Raw genomic sequence first — 14,052 nt, 5'->3', positions numbered from 1 at the left:
CTTTTTCCAAAATCCCTTGTTTAAATAGCATCCTGTATTTTTAAACAATTTTCTACTATACCATATGATATAATGCTTCCACAGTTCAAATTTGTCATTTTGTGTTTACCTGAATTTTTAACAATAATTATGGAAGTTATGGTAATGAAGGATGTATAAGGTTTCGCCATACATAATTATATTTTTCTGTGCTTTAAAACCAATTTCCTTGTACCTAGCGATAATTTAACAAAAAAAGGGTTCCGCTGTTAGCCAAATATAAAATTTTTGCACAATATCCTGGTATTAAGTTATCCTGGTTGGATGATTCTAGTTAATTCACAAACTTCCATGTACTAGCTTGATCTTTTCAGAAGTTTTCCAATGGACGAGAGGTTTAATGGTGTCTCTCAGCGCACTGTCTGTAATGCAGAATGGCACGTGCCGGCTACACCGACACGGACCAAGAGGCCGGAGGAGAGAGGCAACTGTGTCTCTCAGTGCACCTCGTGTAACGCAGAATGGCACGTGCCGGCTACACCGACACGGACCGAGAGGCCGGAGGAGAGAGGCAACTGTGTCTCTCAGTGCACCTCGTGTAACGCAGAACGGCACGTGCCGGCTACACCGACACGGACCAAGAGGCCGGAGGAGAGAGGCAACTGTGTCTCTCAGCGCACCTCGTGTGACACAGAACGGCACGTGCCAGCCACACCGACACGGACCGAGAGGTCGGAGGAGAGAGAGTCGCGCTCACCTCGTACATGTTGCGCAGGAACTGCTGCAGCTGGCGGGACTCGTGCAGGCGGCGGCGGCGCAGCACCACGCTCTCCTTGAGGCGGTCGCGCCGCGCGCACACGGCCCGGAGGCGCTGCGCGATGCCCGCGCTGTCGTAGTGGCGGTCGGCCGCCAGCTCCGTGGCCAGCCGCTCCAGCTCCTCCACGCGTCCCGACTGCGCCACCACCGTCTTCTCGAACGCCTCGTGCTTGCGGAGCAGTACCTCCACCGTCGACAGCGAGTCCTGTCGGCAAAGTCCAAGCTGAGTACCGCTGCTCACAGACGATAAGCAGAGACCGGAAAAAATTTGCAGGTTCATTCCGTGACACGCCAACATTCAACTAATCATGCCTTTGTGCTGCTTCTGCCGTTGGTTCACTTTTAATCTGGACTCAGTAAGAGACCCTCAATCGCAGAAGTATCGAATCGTAGGCCACCCAGTCGAGACGACTTCAAGCCAGCAGCAGCCAATGAACAGTCGGCATTCGCTAGAGTGAGCACAGGATTGTGGAGGCTGTCGTTAAGAGGTAATTCAATCCGCGAATTTTTCCGGTCTCTGATGATAAGTAGCACAGTCACTCTATCTCTCTATATTTCTCTATCCATCTTTATATGTCTCTCGACTCGCTTGCTACCATTGGTATTCGGACCATAGAAAAGAGGAAAACAGTAAAGTAAACACCAGGAAATAAGGCGCCCGCCTATTCATAGGTATATCTGTTTCAGTCAGGCGGGATGATGAGTGCGACATTCGCAGGTGCTTCTAGCGCGGTGCTGCCTTCAAGCACGAAGCTGTGGACCTTCTCGCCATGCGTAGGGCAACTATGAATTTTTAACGTAAACCATAACATTATATAGTGGAGAAATTATGATAAAGCTGAAAAGCAAGTCCCTTCAGTGCTTTCAAGAATCTATACCGGATATTTCTTGCCCATGAAATTGTTCTAAAAACATGCATTTTAGCCATTTTCACTCTACTAAAAATACAGTTCAAAAATGAAATACAGTAAAAAGAACAACTCGTCCGCCACCAGCACATTCTTAAACGCTTTTCTCAGACAGACCCCGCTCGGATTACCTTAAGTAGTTTTAAAATCGTGCAGTTTTTTTCTGAAGCTCTGCATACCGAATGTGTGGGCAGGATAGGCAGGGACCTTAACGCTTAAGACATACAGCCATGTTGGTTTTGAAAGAAAATGTCATTACGTAAGTCACAAAAAAAATTAAAACGTTGGATCATAATTATAAGGGATTATAAGGGATTTCCATGACGTTTCTAGTTTTTAACGTAAATTCCTCGACACTCTTTTGACGACTTCCCTGTCTTTCCCCCGACTCGTGGACACGCCGCGACAGAGAATAACGGCTCACCCCGAGGTCGTCGTTGTTGAGGAAGGCCTCCTTGGTGGCCAGCCAGGCGTCGGCCTGCTCCGCCTGCTCGCGGAACAGCTGCAGTTGGCGGGCCTGGTCGAGGCGGTGCCGTCGCTCCTCCCACGCGGCCAGCAGCGTGCGTCTCAGCTCCTCGAGCCGCGCCAGGCTGCCCGCCGTCTCCTCCTGCTGGGCCCCGCCCCCGCCCCCGCACAGCTTCGTGCCGCACTGCTTCAGGGCCTTGAACGCCTCCAGGCGCCCGTCGATCTCCGCCTGCCACGAGCCCACAGTCACTCCAGCGGTCGCTCCAGCTTGGGCTTTCGAAACACTTGGAACAATCTCGCAGCACCACATACACCTGATAAAACATATTTCACGACTTCTTCAAAAACATTTATAAAAATCAAACATAACATGAAAAAATTCTACTATTCATAGGTACATACTGATTTTTAAATTAGAACGTTTCAGTGTTAATTTACTGATTTAGTAGGACAAGGCAAACTATTCGTATTATCGCTTGCAGGACTCCACCGTTCCCAGCTTCAAATAGGAATAAATATTTGTGCTTTTAAGCCATTCACAAGGATCAGCTGAGTTACACTGGTTCAAGGTCATGTTGGCCTAGTTCTTCATATTTATTTTATCTTTAATATTCTGGTGTTTGATTCTGATATTTTGTTATATTATTTAGAAAAGCCATTTAACTATTTTTTTTACTGCTAGGTTACTATTTATGTAAAGATCTTTTATCAGTATTTATTAAATTGAAGTATTGTTTTTATACCTGTATTTTAAGTTTGTATTATTTTGGTAAAGTAATGACAGATGTGCGACACCCTGGCACCGGCAGACAGACTATCAGTTACAGAGACGTTCTGATGCCTTCCATACATATTCTTATGATGGGAAAATCAGCAAGAGACGGTAAATTTATGAGGGTTTAGTCACTGCTAATAAAAGCTAACGATACAGGGTGGCACGCAGCACTTTTTCCTGAGGGAACAACTAGCCTTTGATTCAAAAAAAGGGGCGGAAGGAAACTGGCTTCACTCGTGAGTTCGCGGACTGCATCACCTTCCTCTCCTGGTGCAGCTGCAGCATGGCCTCCGCCTCGGCCACGGTGGCCGGCAGGTCGGAGGAGTCCATGCGCTTGACGGTGTCGGCGACCCACGCCTCGATCTCGCGCAGGTCCGCGTGGAAGCGGTGCAGGGCGTGGGCGGCCGTGAGGGCGTCGCGCCGCTGCCGCGCCAGCTGCTGCAGTCCGCGCCAGCTCTCCTGCAGCTCCGACAGCTTGGCGCGGATGGGCGCCGCCATGTCGGGGTACTTGTGCACCAGCCGCCGCGCCTCCTGGTCGTGCTCCTGCGAGCCACCAACATCCCTCGCGGCACGGTTCGACAGACACTCCCGTCTCGACTCCGTTATTTAATATTCTTGCCAACCTCATTCACTGAGGACATTCTAGACATCTAGACATCCGCGAGTTGTGATTTTCCAGTTCGAATTTTGCAAGTCGAATTATTGCAAAATGAATTCGATTCGAATCGACGAATCGAATATCAAAACAAATTTGAGCTCGAATTTAGGATATTTCGAATATTCGCAGAACCCTAGAATTTTCCGGTTCATAAATAGCTCTTTTGATCTTGTGCTGGGTCATAAATTTTATTGATAAAATTTTTTTGTGCTATAAGATCACGCAAGTAACCATAATTACGAACAATTTTGTGACTTACCAGTATTGGATAGTAAAAAGAAATTAATCTTGAGAAAATTTCAGATGAAACTTAAAAATGAAAAAGTGTTATTAGTAGTGGTGCACCGATATGACTTTACCGATTACCGATTCGATTACCGATTATGAGAGCAATAATCGGCAGATACCGATTCAGTTACCGATTATAATGAAGAAATTTTTTTAAGTGTAAAAATGCACATGTGAATTTAATAACAAGATTAGGTAAAATTGAGAATACAGTTATAATAACAGTATAAAAATATATAAAATACACTATTAAGTCATTGAAAGGGGAAATTAAATTAACTTCTATTTAAATATTTGTTATTGTAAACAACTTGAACTACAGTCTAATAATTGTAATTTCCAATGGGTAAGTTTTTGTTGCGGAAGACTAGCATTATTATCGACTATCACATAAGGTTGCATCAAAAAATTACCGTTTAACAATGTAAACATGCTGCTTTATTTTGTTCACTTGAGTTTATAAAAAAATGTTTCCACACTTCACTTTTTTTTCTCCCTACTCGCCATCTCACTATAATTATATAAAAATGACTAAAAACCAATTCTAGCACATGTGATTTTATTTATGTTGACTGAATATATAAAATTATAAATACTTTTTCACTTTTCACGTCACATACAAATAACACAACAACGGATAATGTTACCAAAGACGCCCATAACGAGTTTGTAAAACGCAGTGATAAAAACTAGAAGGTATCGGGACCACGATTTTGAACCGCTACTACGACTCGAAAAGATCGATTGTCATAGAATCCACTGCAACTGTTTGTGGTATTCTGATTGCGTGCCATCTATTTTACTTCTCTGGCTATACGTAATGTACAAGGCCACTAAAGAAAAGACGAAACAAAAATAAACGTGTAGGAAAAATGTATTTTTTATTGTTTGAGGCAATGAGATTTATTAAACTTAACGAAATATCTGTAATTATGATATGACGCAGTTAGATGAATTTTGTAATATATACAAATATTACCGTATTTCGTCCTAAAATGTGTAACAAAATATTACACGGTAAAAACCTACTTAATTACGCCGGGACGTAAATAATCGGCAAAGTAATCGTTAAGATAATCGCCGATTACGATTAATCGGTAAGTACCCATAATCGCCGATTACAATTCATCGGTATCCGCATCGGTGCACCACTAGTTATTAGGATAAACTTAACACAGGAAAATACCTCTAACTATAGCAATTATTATTGGGAACTACGAGCCACTTCTTCACCATCTCAAAGCAAGGAAATGGGCGTGTATAAATACTTGATGAACTAATTTCAAGCATTTTTTATTTTATTTTATTATATGATAGGGTCATTTAGATATATATTTAACAAGGAAATTCAATGAAATTGTTTAATTAGTGCCACAGGAAATATTTGGTTTGAATTGTTTAAAAGAGAATGTCACACTCTCACACACACACGCACATGCGCACACACACACATTATTTGCAATTTGATTTAACTTTGCAAATATTTTAAACAGCTTCGCATCCAAACAAACACTAGTATTCGCACAAGCTCACAAAGTTAATACAACTAGTCAACTGTGATCATCAGCTGACGGGGCAGGTGTCGCACCGCACCTTCAGCTTGCCCTCGATGGCCGTCATGTCGCGCTCCAGCACGTCCTGCTTGCGCTGAAGCTGCTCGACGGCCGCCAGGTCCTTGCCCACGTCGTCCGTGCGCATCGCCAGCTCCTTCTCCGCGACGCGCTGGGCCGTGTCGTCCGCGTCCCGGTCGAAGGCGTGCACCTCCAGGGAGCCCGCCAGCAGCCCCCGGTACGCCTCCAGCGCCCCCTGGAGCGCCCGCCACCTGCCCGAACCAACCCCGTCAACTCCCGCGCCAATCCCCCCACCTCGCCACTCGACGAGACATAGAGAGTCGAGACGTGTTTGGACTTATATGTAATTGTAACATGCCAACTAACAGGACAAAGCCTTTAATGGTTGGCACACAACTAGACAAAAATACACTTACAATAATAAACAAACATAAATGAAAAACACAAAAACAATACAATATAATGCATATAAAAACAAAACACGCATAACGAAGACAAATAAAACAAAATTAAAACGTTACAATTTAGACAATACAGAACTAAAACACACAAGGTCATTAAGAACTAAGAAAAATAATTAATAGTCTTTATCAAATTTATTAAAATCGGTTATTAGCCTAAAGATAAGATCATTATTTCTGTTAAATGTACATAAAGTGGAAGTTAAACGACTGTTAAAAGGAGGTACTCTTAAACCGGTGTTGTCAAGTATATATTTACAGTTCAGTTTGTTAGTATAACAGTTTTAAATGAAAATAGAGTCAAGTAATTCTCTTCGACTTGAGAAGATACCAGATTGGGTAGAGGAAGATGTTTTTGATTAATAATATTTATTAATTTATTCTGTAAATTTTCGATTTTCATATTATCACACATATTGATGCTGTTCCAAATTACTGAGCAGTATTCTAGTTTTGACTTAATTAATGCTAAATAAAGTGAGAGGATAGAATCAGTTATTGTAGCATAACATATGAAATATTTAATTAAAGCTGACGTGCGACGTGCCGCGCACGTCTATAATCACGAAGCCGTCAGCCCCTTCCTTCCTAAACACGTGTGCGCGCCGCCGCCACTGACGGCCGCGACAGCAGTCACCGTCCGGCCACCACCGCGTCGCCGTTGCCAGGGCAACCACGCTGCGTCCTTGGTTGCCATGCCAACCAGCTGGGTGCGCGCGCACACTCCTACCGGCCGCCACCCCTCGCCTACCCCTCTCTCGCCAGGCCAGCCGAGTGCGCGCGCAGCTTCCCCCTCCCCACCCAGCACCGCCTACTGGCCGCCACCCCTCGCCTACCCCTCTCTCGCCAGGCCGAGCGGGTGCGCGCGCATCCTCCCCCTCCTCACCCACCTCCGCCTGCCCAGCCGCCTCCCCCCGCCTTCCCCTCACCCACCAAGCCGAGGTCCGTCCAAGTCACGTAGGCCGGCTGGAATTCCTGGAAGCGCCCGTGATTCTTGGAACCCTCGGCCCTTCCTACGTCACGCCCTGGCCCTCAGGAGGGGTATATAAGGCCGGCCTTTGGGCCAGGAAGTCAGTCGGTGCCCTCGAGGCACCACTGGCAGCCGAGCCTCGCTCACCGCGCCTTCGCTGGCAGCCGAGCCTGCCAGCCAAGGGCAGAAGACAGACAACCGAGTCCGCGAGTTAGTGTGTATCGGGAGGCTGTCTGTACCAACCGCGAGTACTCGTAATAAATCTCGTACCGCATATCTGAGAGTGTCCTTTCGGGGTGAGGGAGCTCCACGGGGACCTATCCCGCCGCCAGCCAGCCAGTCTGCTAGCCAGCCAACCGCCCGCCTGCCAGCCAGCCAGCCAGCCGCCTGCCTGCCAGCCAGCCAGCCAGCCTGCCAGCCAGCCAGCCAGCCAGCCAGCCAGCAAGCAGGTCAGCCCTACTACTGGGAGACCGCAGAGCCAAACCAGCCGCAGCCCGTAAGTAGGCATTCGACGAGGGACACTGGGAGCCACTTTCAGGGCATCCCAAGGTGGGGGAGAATCCTACCTAACCCTCTTAGGAACCTCCAGCCAGAAGTTACTCGCGCCAGTCAGGCCGATCCCTTCGCACCCAGGCAGCAAACTAAGGATTGAAGCTTAAGGCCATTCTGGAGGAGCCAGAGAAGAGCCAGCCACGCGACAAAGCTAATGTGTGTAATTTAGTGTATAGTGTTTGGAAACATTTGAATTTTGAACTTCCCGCGCTGCTTGCCAGCAGAGCCAAGTTTTTCAAGGTTGGCTGCCTGCCGAGGCGGGCAGCCCTGCAGCTTCCGGCAACGAAGCAACAGTTGTCGTTAAACCGTCGTGGCGGTAAGTCGTGCTGTCGTGCACGCTTGCTGCCAATCGAGTTGTTTGCGAGTGCATCTTCATTAATTGTGTCGTTTTTATCTGGATTTTACAGTCTCGTACGTCTCTAGACGAAACAAGACGTGGAATCAAAGATTAAGATTAAGATCAAAAAAAATATTTACATCTATCGGAATTTTTTTTTTTACCTAGCTTTTATCAGCTTTACCTGTACGTATAAATGAATGGACTATGTAATACAATCTTTGCATTCAATTTTTACCCACTTGAAATTTTGCATACATATAAAGAACCTTTGACAATAAAATATTTTGATAACTTAGACAGTGTTAAGGGATGAATGAGGGGGTTAGAGGGTAAAAAAAAACTAATTTCAAGCTGTGGGTAATAATCATGCTTTTTGTGTAGCCGTGAGGTTGGAAGGGGGTTAAACACCAAAAATCGTGAAAATTTTAAAAATCCACACTTTTTCAATTTGGAGTGTTTCCGAACCAAAAGGTCGGGCCATGGTGGAAAATGTGCCTGGGGGAGGTGTTAAAGCCCTAAAATCTTTAACGCTCCTGTAACCCACCTTGGAGGCTGATTGTAGGAACACCCCGTGCTTAGTATTGTGTATGTAATATAAAGAAAATCCCTGCCAAGTTTCAAGCCTGTAGACACATACTTGAAAGACAGTCAAGAGCATTTTATCTATAACTCACAAATTATAATCATTTTTCCTTTGAATTAGTTTTTCAAAACCACAAACGTTTGTTATTTAATTTCATAATAATTTTTAACTGGCAAGTTAAAACCATTGTTGTCTTAATTTTTATTAATTAATTCATGTCTGCAGTTCTGTGGTAGTGCTGTAGCGCTAATGTGCTGTGGTAAACAATCAAGTACAACTGTATCAAAATTGGTGAAAGTTTATTTTGAGACTAAAAATAATAAAATAAACTTATAGTTTAAAAAACCAAAAAAAATCGCTTTTAGTTATACAGAGTTTTGGTGCATTATTCAGCTGTTGGACAAAAAAATTTAATTGAAATTTAATTTTTTTATTTTTAGTTCATTCAACAATAAAAGCATTTTTTTTTTATTTTAGTTTTGAAACTAAAAGTTTATTTATGTTCATATCAATAGAACACAATTATTTACCCTAGTCTTAGTTTATAAAAACCAAATAGATACTTTCTAAGAATCAATGTTTGTATGAAATAATGAATCAAATTATTTTCTCTAATGCTGATCTCTAATTCGAATCACAAATCTACCCCTCAAATACAAATCTAGATTTCAAGTGTAAAAAATAAAAAAATCAACTATGGTGTTAAAAACATTCAATCCTTTGTGACTTGATGTAAGTTTTTGGACATACGCCATTGCTAAGAACTTTTTCTGTTGAAGAAAAACTAATAAATAAAATAAATAAATAACAATAAAAATAAAACAAAAATACTCAAAAAAAGATACAAAAAACACACAAAATTAAGCAAACAATTGCTGTTGTCAACAAGGATATGAACACCACAAAATATTCCGAAACAGGAATATGGTCAGCAAACAAAGAAAAAACAAAGAAAAATGTACTAAGAGAACGAAAAAATCCCCACAAATGATGACAACACAAAAATATTGAAACCCAAAATAATTCAGCACAACAGTTGAAGCGAGACAAAAAACATGACAAAACGAAAAAACAAACAAATACAATAGTTTTACCTAAACAGAAACAAGCGACGTTTCGGGAACTGCTATCTGCTGTTTAGGTAAAACTATTGTATTTGTTTGTTTTTTCGTTTTGTCATGTTTTTTGTCTCGCTTCAACTGTTGTGCTGAATTATTTTGGGTTTCAATATTTTTGTGTTGTCATCATTTGTGGGGATTTTTTCGTTCTCTTAGTACATTTTTCTTTGTTTTTTCTTTGTTTGCTGACCATATTCCTGTTTCGGAATATTTTGTGGTGTTCATATCCTTGTTGACAACAGCAAATGTTTGCTTAATTTTGTGTGTTTTTTGTATCTTTTTTTGAGTATTTTTGTTTTATTTTTATTGTTATTTATTTATTTTATTTATTAGTTTTTCTTCAACAGAAAAAGTTCTTAGCAATGGCGTATGTCCAAAAACTTACATCAAGTCATGCACTCCCATTGCACAAATCTTTTAAAGATAACATCAATCCTTTGTGTTGAATTTTTAAACTCCAACATTCTTTTTGAATGTTTATCCTCGAATCTCGAATTTTGCAAATACTAGACATTAAATTGTATTCAAAGGTTAGATAATTCCAAACCGTCAATTATTGTTCATAACACAAGTAATTAAATCTTTAATAGTTAAAATGTATAGTACTAAAGCTGTTAGCCTCGATGCCTCTACCACAACACAACTTATAATCTGAAGGTCTTTACCAGCCTCGAAAATTAATGACCTGTCACAAAAACTTAAGAATGGGGATTTTAACGGAAAGGCTACGCACAAAAAAAAAATTAAGGCTACAAAATCTTCAAGATCAAAGTGGGCTCTGAAACACTATATTATCTTTGAAAGATTTGTGCAATGGGAGTGCATGACTTGATGTAAGCTTTTCGACATACCCCATTGCTAAGCACATGTATGTCTGTAGAAGAAAACTACAAAAAACACCAATGACAAAAACAAATTGAGCAAAAAATTGCTGTTGTAAGGATATAAACACCACACAATACTCCACAACAGGAATATGGTCAACAAACAAAGAATAAGAAAAGAAAAAAAAAGGAAAATGGACTAACAGAACGAAAAAAAAACCACAAATGATGATGCTTAATTTGTGTTTTTATCATTTGTGTTTTTTTGTAGTTTTCTTCTACAGACATACATGTGCTTAGCAATGGCGTATGTCCAAAAAGCTTACATCAAGTCTGAAACACTATGCAACCAACTAGAGCTCCTGAAACTTCATTTCACGAAGGAGGTCGGACGTGAAGTGAGGTAAACGTGTTGGTGGCAAACCAGGACAACTGAAGGACAGCTGGAGGACAGCTGCGGTACCGGGAAGGGGGGAGAGGGACTGACTTGTTGTTGAGCTCGTCCCGGCGCTGCTGCACGGAGCGGGTGTCGCTGCGTCCCTGGCGGATCAGCTTGTCGGCCAGCTGGTTGATGGACTTGATGCGGGAGTCGTCCACCCGCATGTCCGAGTCGAAGTCGTCGAGCTTGCGCTGCAGAGCGAGGCAGTGCTCGTAGTCCTTCCCGGTGTCTCCCGCCTGGACCATCATCTCCTGCAGACGACACAAGACGCACACTGCACATCGCTGCCCCCTCCCGGTTCCGCCGAACACAGCACCAGAATGGAACCATTTACAGGCAACCTCTTCAAGCAAAAAGTCTCAAGTACCTTAAAAATTTTGTCTAACTAAGAAGCAGTAGCAGATCCAGAGGGGGGGCTAAGGGGCTCAAGCCCCCTCCAAAAGCATCTGGGTCCACTATTGGTTTAGTGTTTGCCTTGATAAAGCCTAGCCTCAGCTGGGTCAAGCCTCTCCCAAACCAAAATCCTGGATCCGCCACTGCTAAGAAGGAGGGGAAGATATTAAAAGCGGCAGAGATGGGAATCGAATGTTTGTCGCAATAAAAATTACTTACTGTTTATTATGAAATTTTCCCCACGTTAAGGGTAATTGGCATGTCAAGAGTTCAAAATTGAATACTAAGATAAAACTTTGTTGAACATGCATTCTTTAAAAATAAAGTACTTTCATGAAATTAAAATGGTATCCGTTACATTTTTTTTTTTTGCATTATTTGCATTAAAGTCCAATTTTAAACGTGAAAGAGTCTGAGTTCAAAGATGAATTTTAGAGTTTTTCCTCAATTTACACCTTTTTCCTTTGTTTCCCCCTGAAACGTTTAAATAAGGGTTTTTTGCTATACTTTATAAATTCAGGCAATTTGTAATGAGATCCTTGCGTACAACCCTTGAAGATGTTTGAAACACGGCACGCCAGAACATAGAGCACGTCATCATTTGCAAGGGAGTGAGTGGCCCGAACTCCGGAGCCGAGAGGGGGTTAGCTGCGAGGAGCCCGCGATCCGGACCCGCGCACCTTGTCCCTGATCCAGGCTTCGATCTTCTCGACCTGGTTGTTGAACTCCAGGATGTCCTGGGCCTCCTCCAGGCCGCGGCCGTGGTTGCTGGACTCCTGCAGCAGGCGGCGCCACGCGTTCAGGAGCTGGTCCAGCTGGAGCTTTATCTCCCGGGACGCCTTGTGGCGCTTGGCGACCAGCTTCTCTCCTGTCGCAGGGCGCACACAGAATCTCCCCCATCGTTTATTCGAAGCGGTAAAACACACTCGAGGAAGCCAAGTACGCTGAATTCCAATACACATATTGAGTTACCTATTTTGAAACGGGCCAGTCAAAATTCCGAAATGATTTAATATGCGAGGAAAATATTCCAAAGAAAAAATATTCGACAAAGGTGTATTCAGAAAATCAAACAAGAGCACCTTTCTAGTTAACAAGGAGTACATCGTTTATCTCTACAGAAGTTATCAAAGGCATATCTATATCTGCCACCAGTGAAAATGCTCTGCACTTAAAAAATAAAAAAAAAGGAACATTTTTTAAACAGGAAGAAATTTCCTAATACCAAAAATGTAAGTATATATATTTTTTTAAATTTAAAAAGTAAAAAATAAATAAATAAAGGTTGACTCTTGCGGTATAGATTTGGATTCGAGATGAAACAAATTCAAGATTTGTATAAATTTGATCCATCACTAGAATTTACAAACCATTTTTGAGTATACCATACACAAGTGGGAACAGTGAGGCCATTACTACCCATTTGTTTAAAAAGCATGAATGATAATGTTCATATATCAGTACCTGTGAGAAATGCAGTCTATCAATGTTGCTTGCCTGTTGTGCCTTTTACTGCCGTTGCATGTGGCTCGGAACTTGAGACAAGGCCAACTTGGCGAAGCAATGAATGTCATCCTAATATGTATGCTCAATTCAATTTAGTTTGTTACCACCTGGGAAGGGACACCCTTGGTGAGTAATACCCAAGGTTGGTCATGAACTATCAATCTTGCTTTTTCCATCTAAATGGAAATTAATTCAAACATATTTAAACACTTCTGAAATCAACCATTGAAATTATGGCCAAAAAACTGGGATTAAAGAACATATACATATATTCATAACCTGGTGTACTCTCATTTTTAATTTGGTGGCAGCTAACTGATTTACTTTCATTGATGTACATTAGAATAAAATTTAAGATAATATTAAAAAAAATTATGTTATGAAGAATGAAGTAGTTTTGCCTTGCTTGTTGCATGCTTACACTTTACTAGGCTCATGAAGATGCATGCATGTGTGTGGCAAAGGTGGAAGGCTACTGAAAGTTTATTCAAAGCACGTCTCCTGAAAAACTGTTGATTTGAACTTGAACCAGCCATTTTCTGTAATGTTGAGGCAAAGAATAAAGATCGGAAGCACACCTTTGTCCTTGATGTGGTCGATGCGGCCCTTGTGAGCAGCCAGCTCCGCCTGGAAGGCCTGGTGCTTCTGAAGCTTCTTGATCTTGTCCTCCATGGAGCTGACCTCGCCCTTGCTCGCTTCTGCCTCCAGCTTCTTCTGCTTCTCTCCGATCCAGGACTCCGCCTGCCGGGCAGAGGCGTCGGCCCATCACGACACACCTACCACGCACTTGGCAAACCTTCCCCAAGCTCTAGTAGCCGCCTGCCGGGTGGATGCGTCAGCCCATCACGACACACCTACCACGCACTTGGCAAACCTTCCCCAAGCTCTAGTAGCCGCCTGCCGGGTGGATGCGTCAGCCCATCACGACACACCTACCACGCACTTGGCAAACCTTCCCCAAGCTCTAGTAGCCGCCTGCCGGGTGGATGCGTCAGCCCATCACGACACACCTACCACGCACTTGGCAAACCTTCCCCAAGCTCTAGTAGCCGCCTGCCGGGTGGATGCGTCAGCCCATCACGACACACCTACCACGCACTTGGCAAACCTTCCCCAAGCTCTAGTAGCCGCCTGCCGGGTGGATGCGTCAGCCCATCACGACACACCTACCACGCACTTGGCAAACCTTCCCCAAGCTCTAGTAGCCGCCTGCCGGGTGGATGCGTCAGCCCATCACGACACACCTACCACGCACTTGGCAAACCTTTCCCAAGCTCTAGTAGCCGCCTGCCGGGTGGATGCGTCAGCCCATCACGACACACCTACCACGCACTTGGCAAAACCTTCCCCAAACTCCAGTAGCCAAGGGCTAGCCCTACTGATTTCCATTTTCATTATGCACTGAT

At 43.4% G+C, this 14,052-nt stretch overlaps 1 protein-coding gene across 5 annotated transcripts in view; it reads right to left on the bottom strand.

Moving 5' to 3' along the window:
* LOC134537539 (spectrin beta chain) overlaps window positions 1-14,052 on the bottom strand; it is a 276,676-nt gene that overhangs the window by 42,781 nt on the left and 219,843 nt on the right. For all 5 annotated transcript variants that reach the window (XM_063378092.1, XM_063378088.1, XM_063378090.1 and 2 more), the window contains 7 exons: window positions 13,225-13,387; window positions 11,821-12,008; window positions 10,796-10,998; window positions 5,483-5,711; window positions 3,202-3,486; window positions 2,128-2,397; window positions 737-1,000 (listed from right to left, as the gene is read on the bottom strand). In XM_063378092.1, the coding sequence (XP_063234162.1) occupies window positions 737-1,000; window positions 2,128-2,397; window positions 3,202-3,486; window positions 5,483-5,711; window positions 10,796-10,998; window positions 11,821-12,008; window positions 13,225-13,387 (1,602 nt within the window). The remainder of the gene's footprint in view (window positions 1-736; window positions 1,001-2,127; window positions 2,398-3,201; window positions 3,487-5,482; window positions 5,712-10,795; window positions 10,999-11,820; window positions 12,009-13,224; window positions 13,388-14,052) is intronic.

This window comes from Bacillus rossius, chromosome 12, assembly GCF_032445375.1.
Source record: "Bacillus rossius redtenbacheri isolate Brsri chromosome 12, Brsri_v3, whole genome shotgun sequence".
NCBI classification, from domain to species: Eukaryota; Metazoa; Arthropoda; class Insecta; order Phasmatodea; family Bacillidae; genus Bacillus; species Bacillus rossius.
Note: the sequence above shows the minus strand (reverse complement) of the source record. Positions and strands in the feature narration are given on the sequence as shown.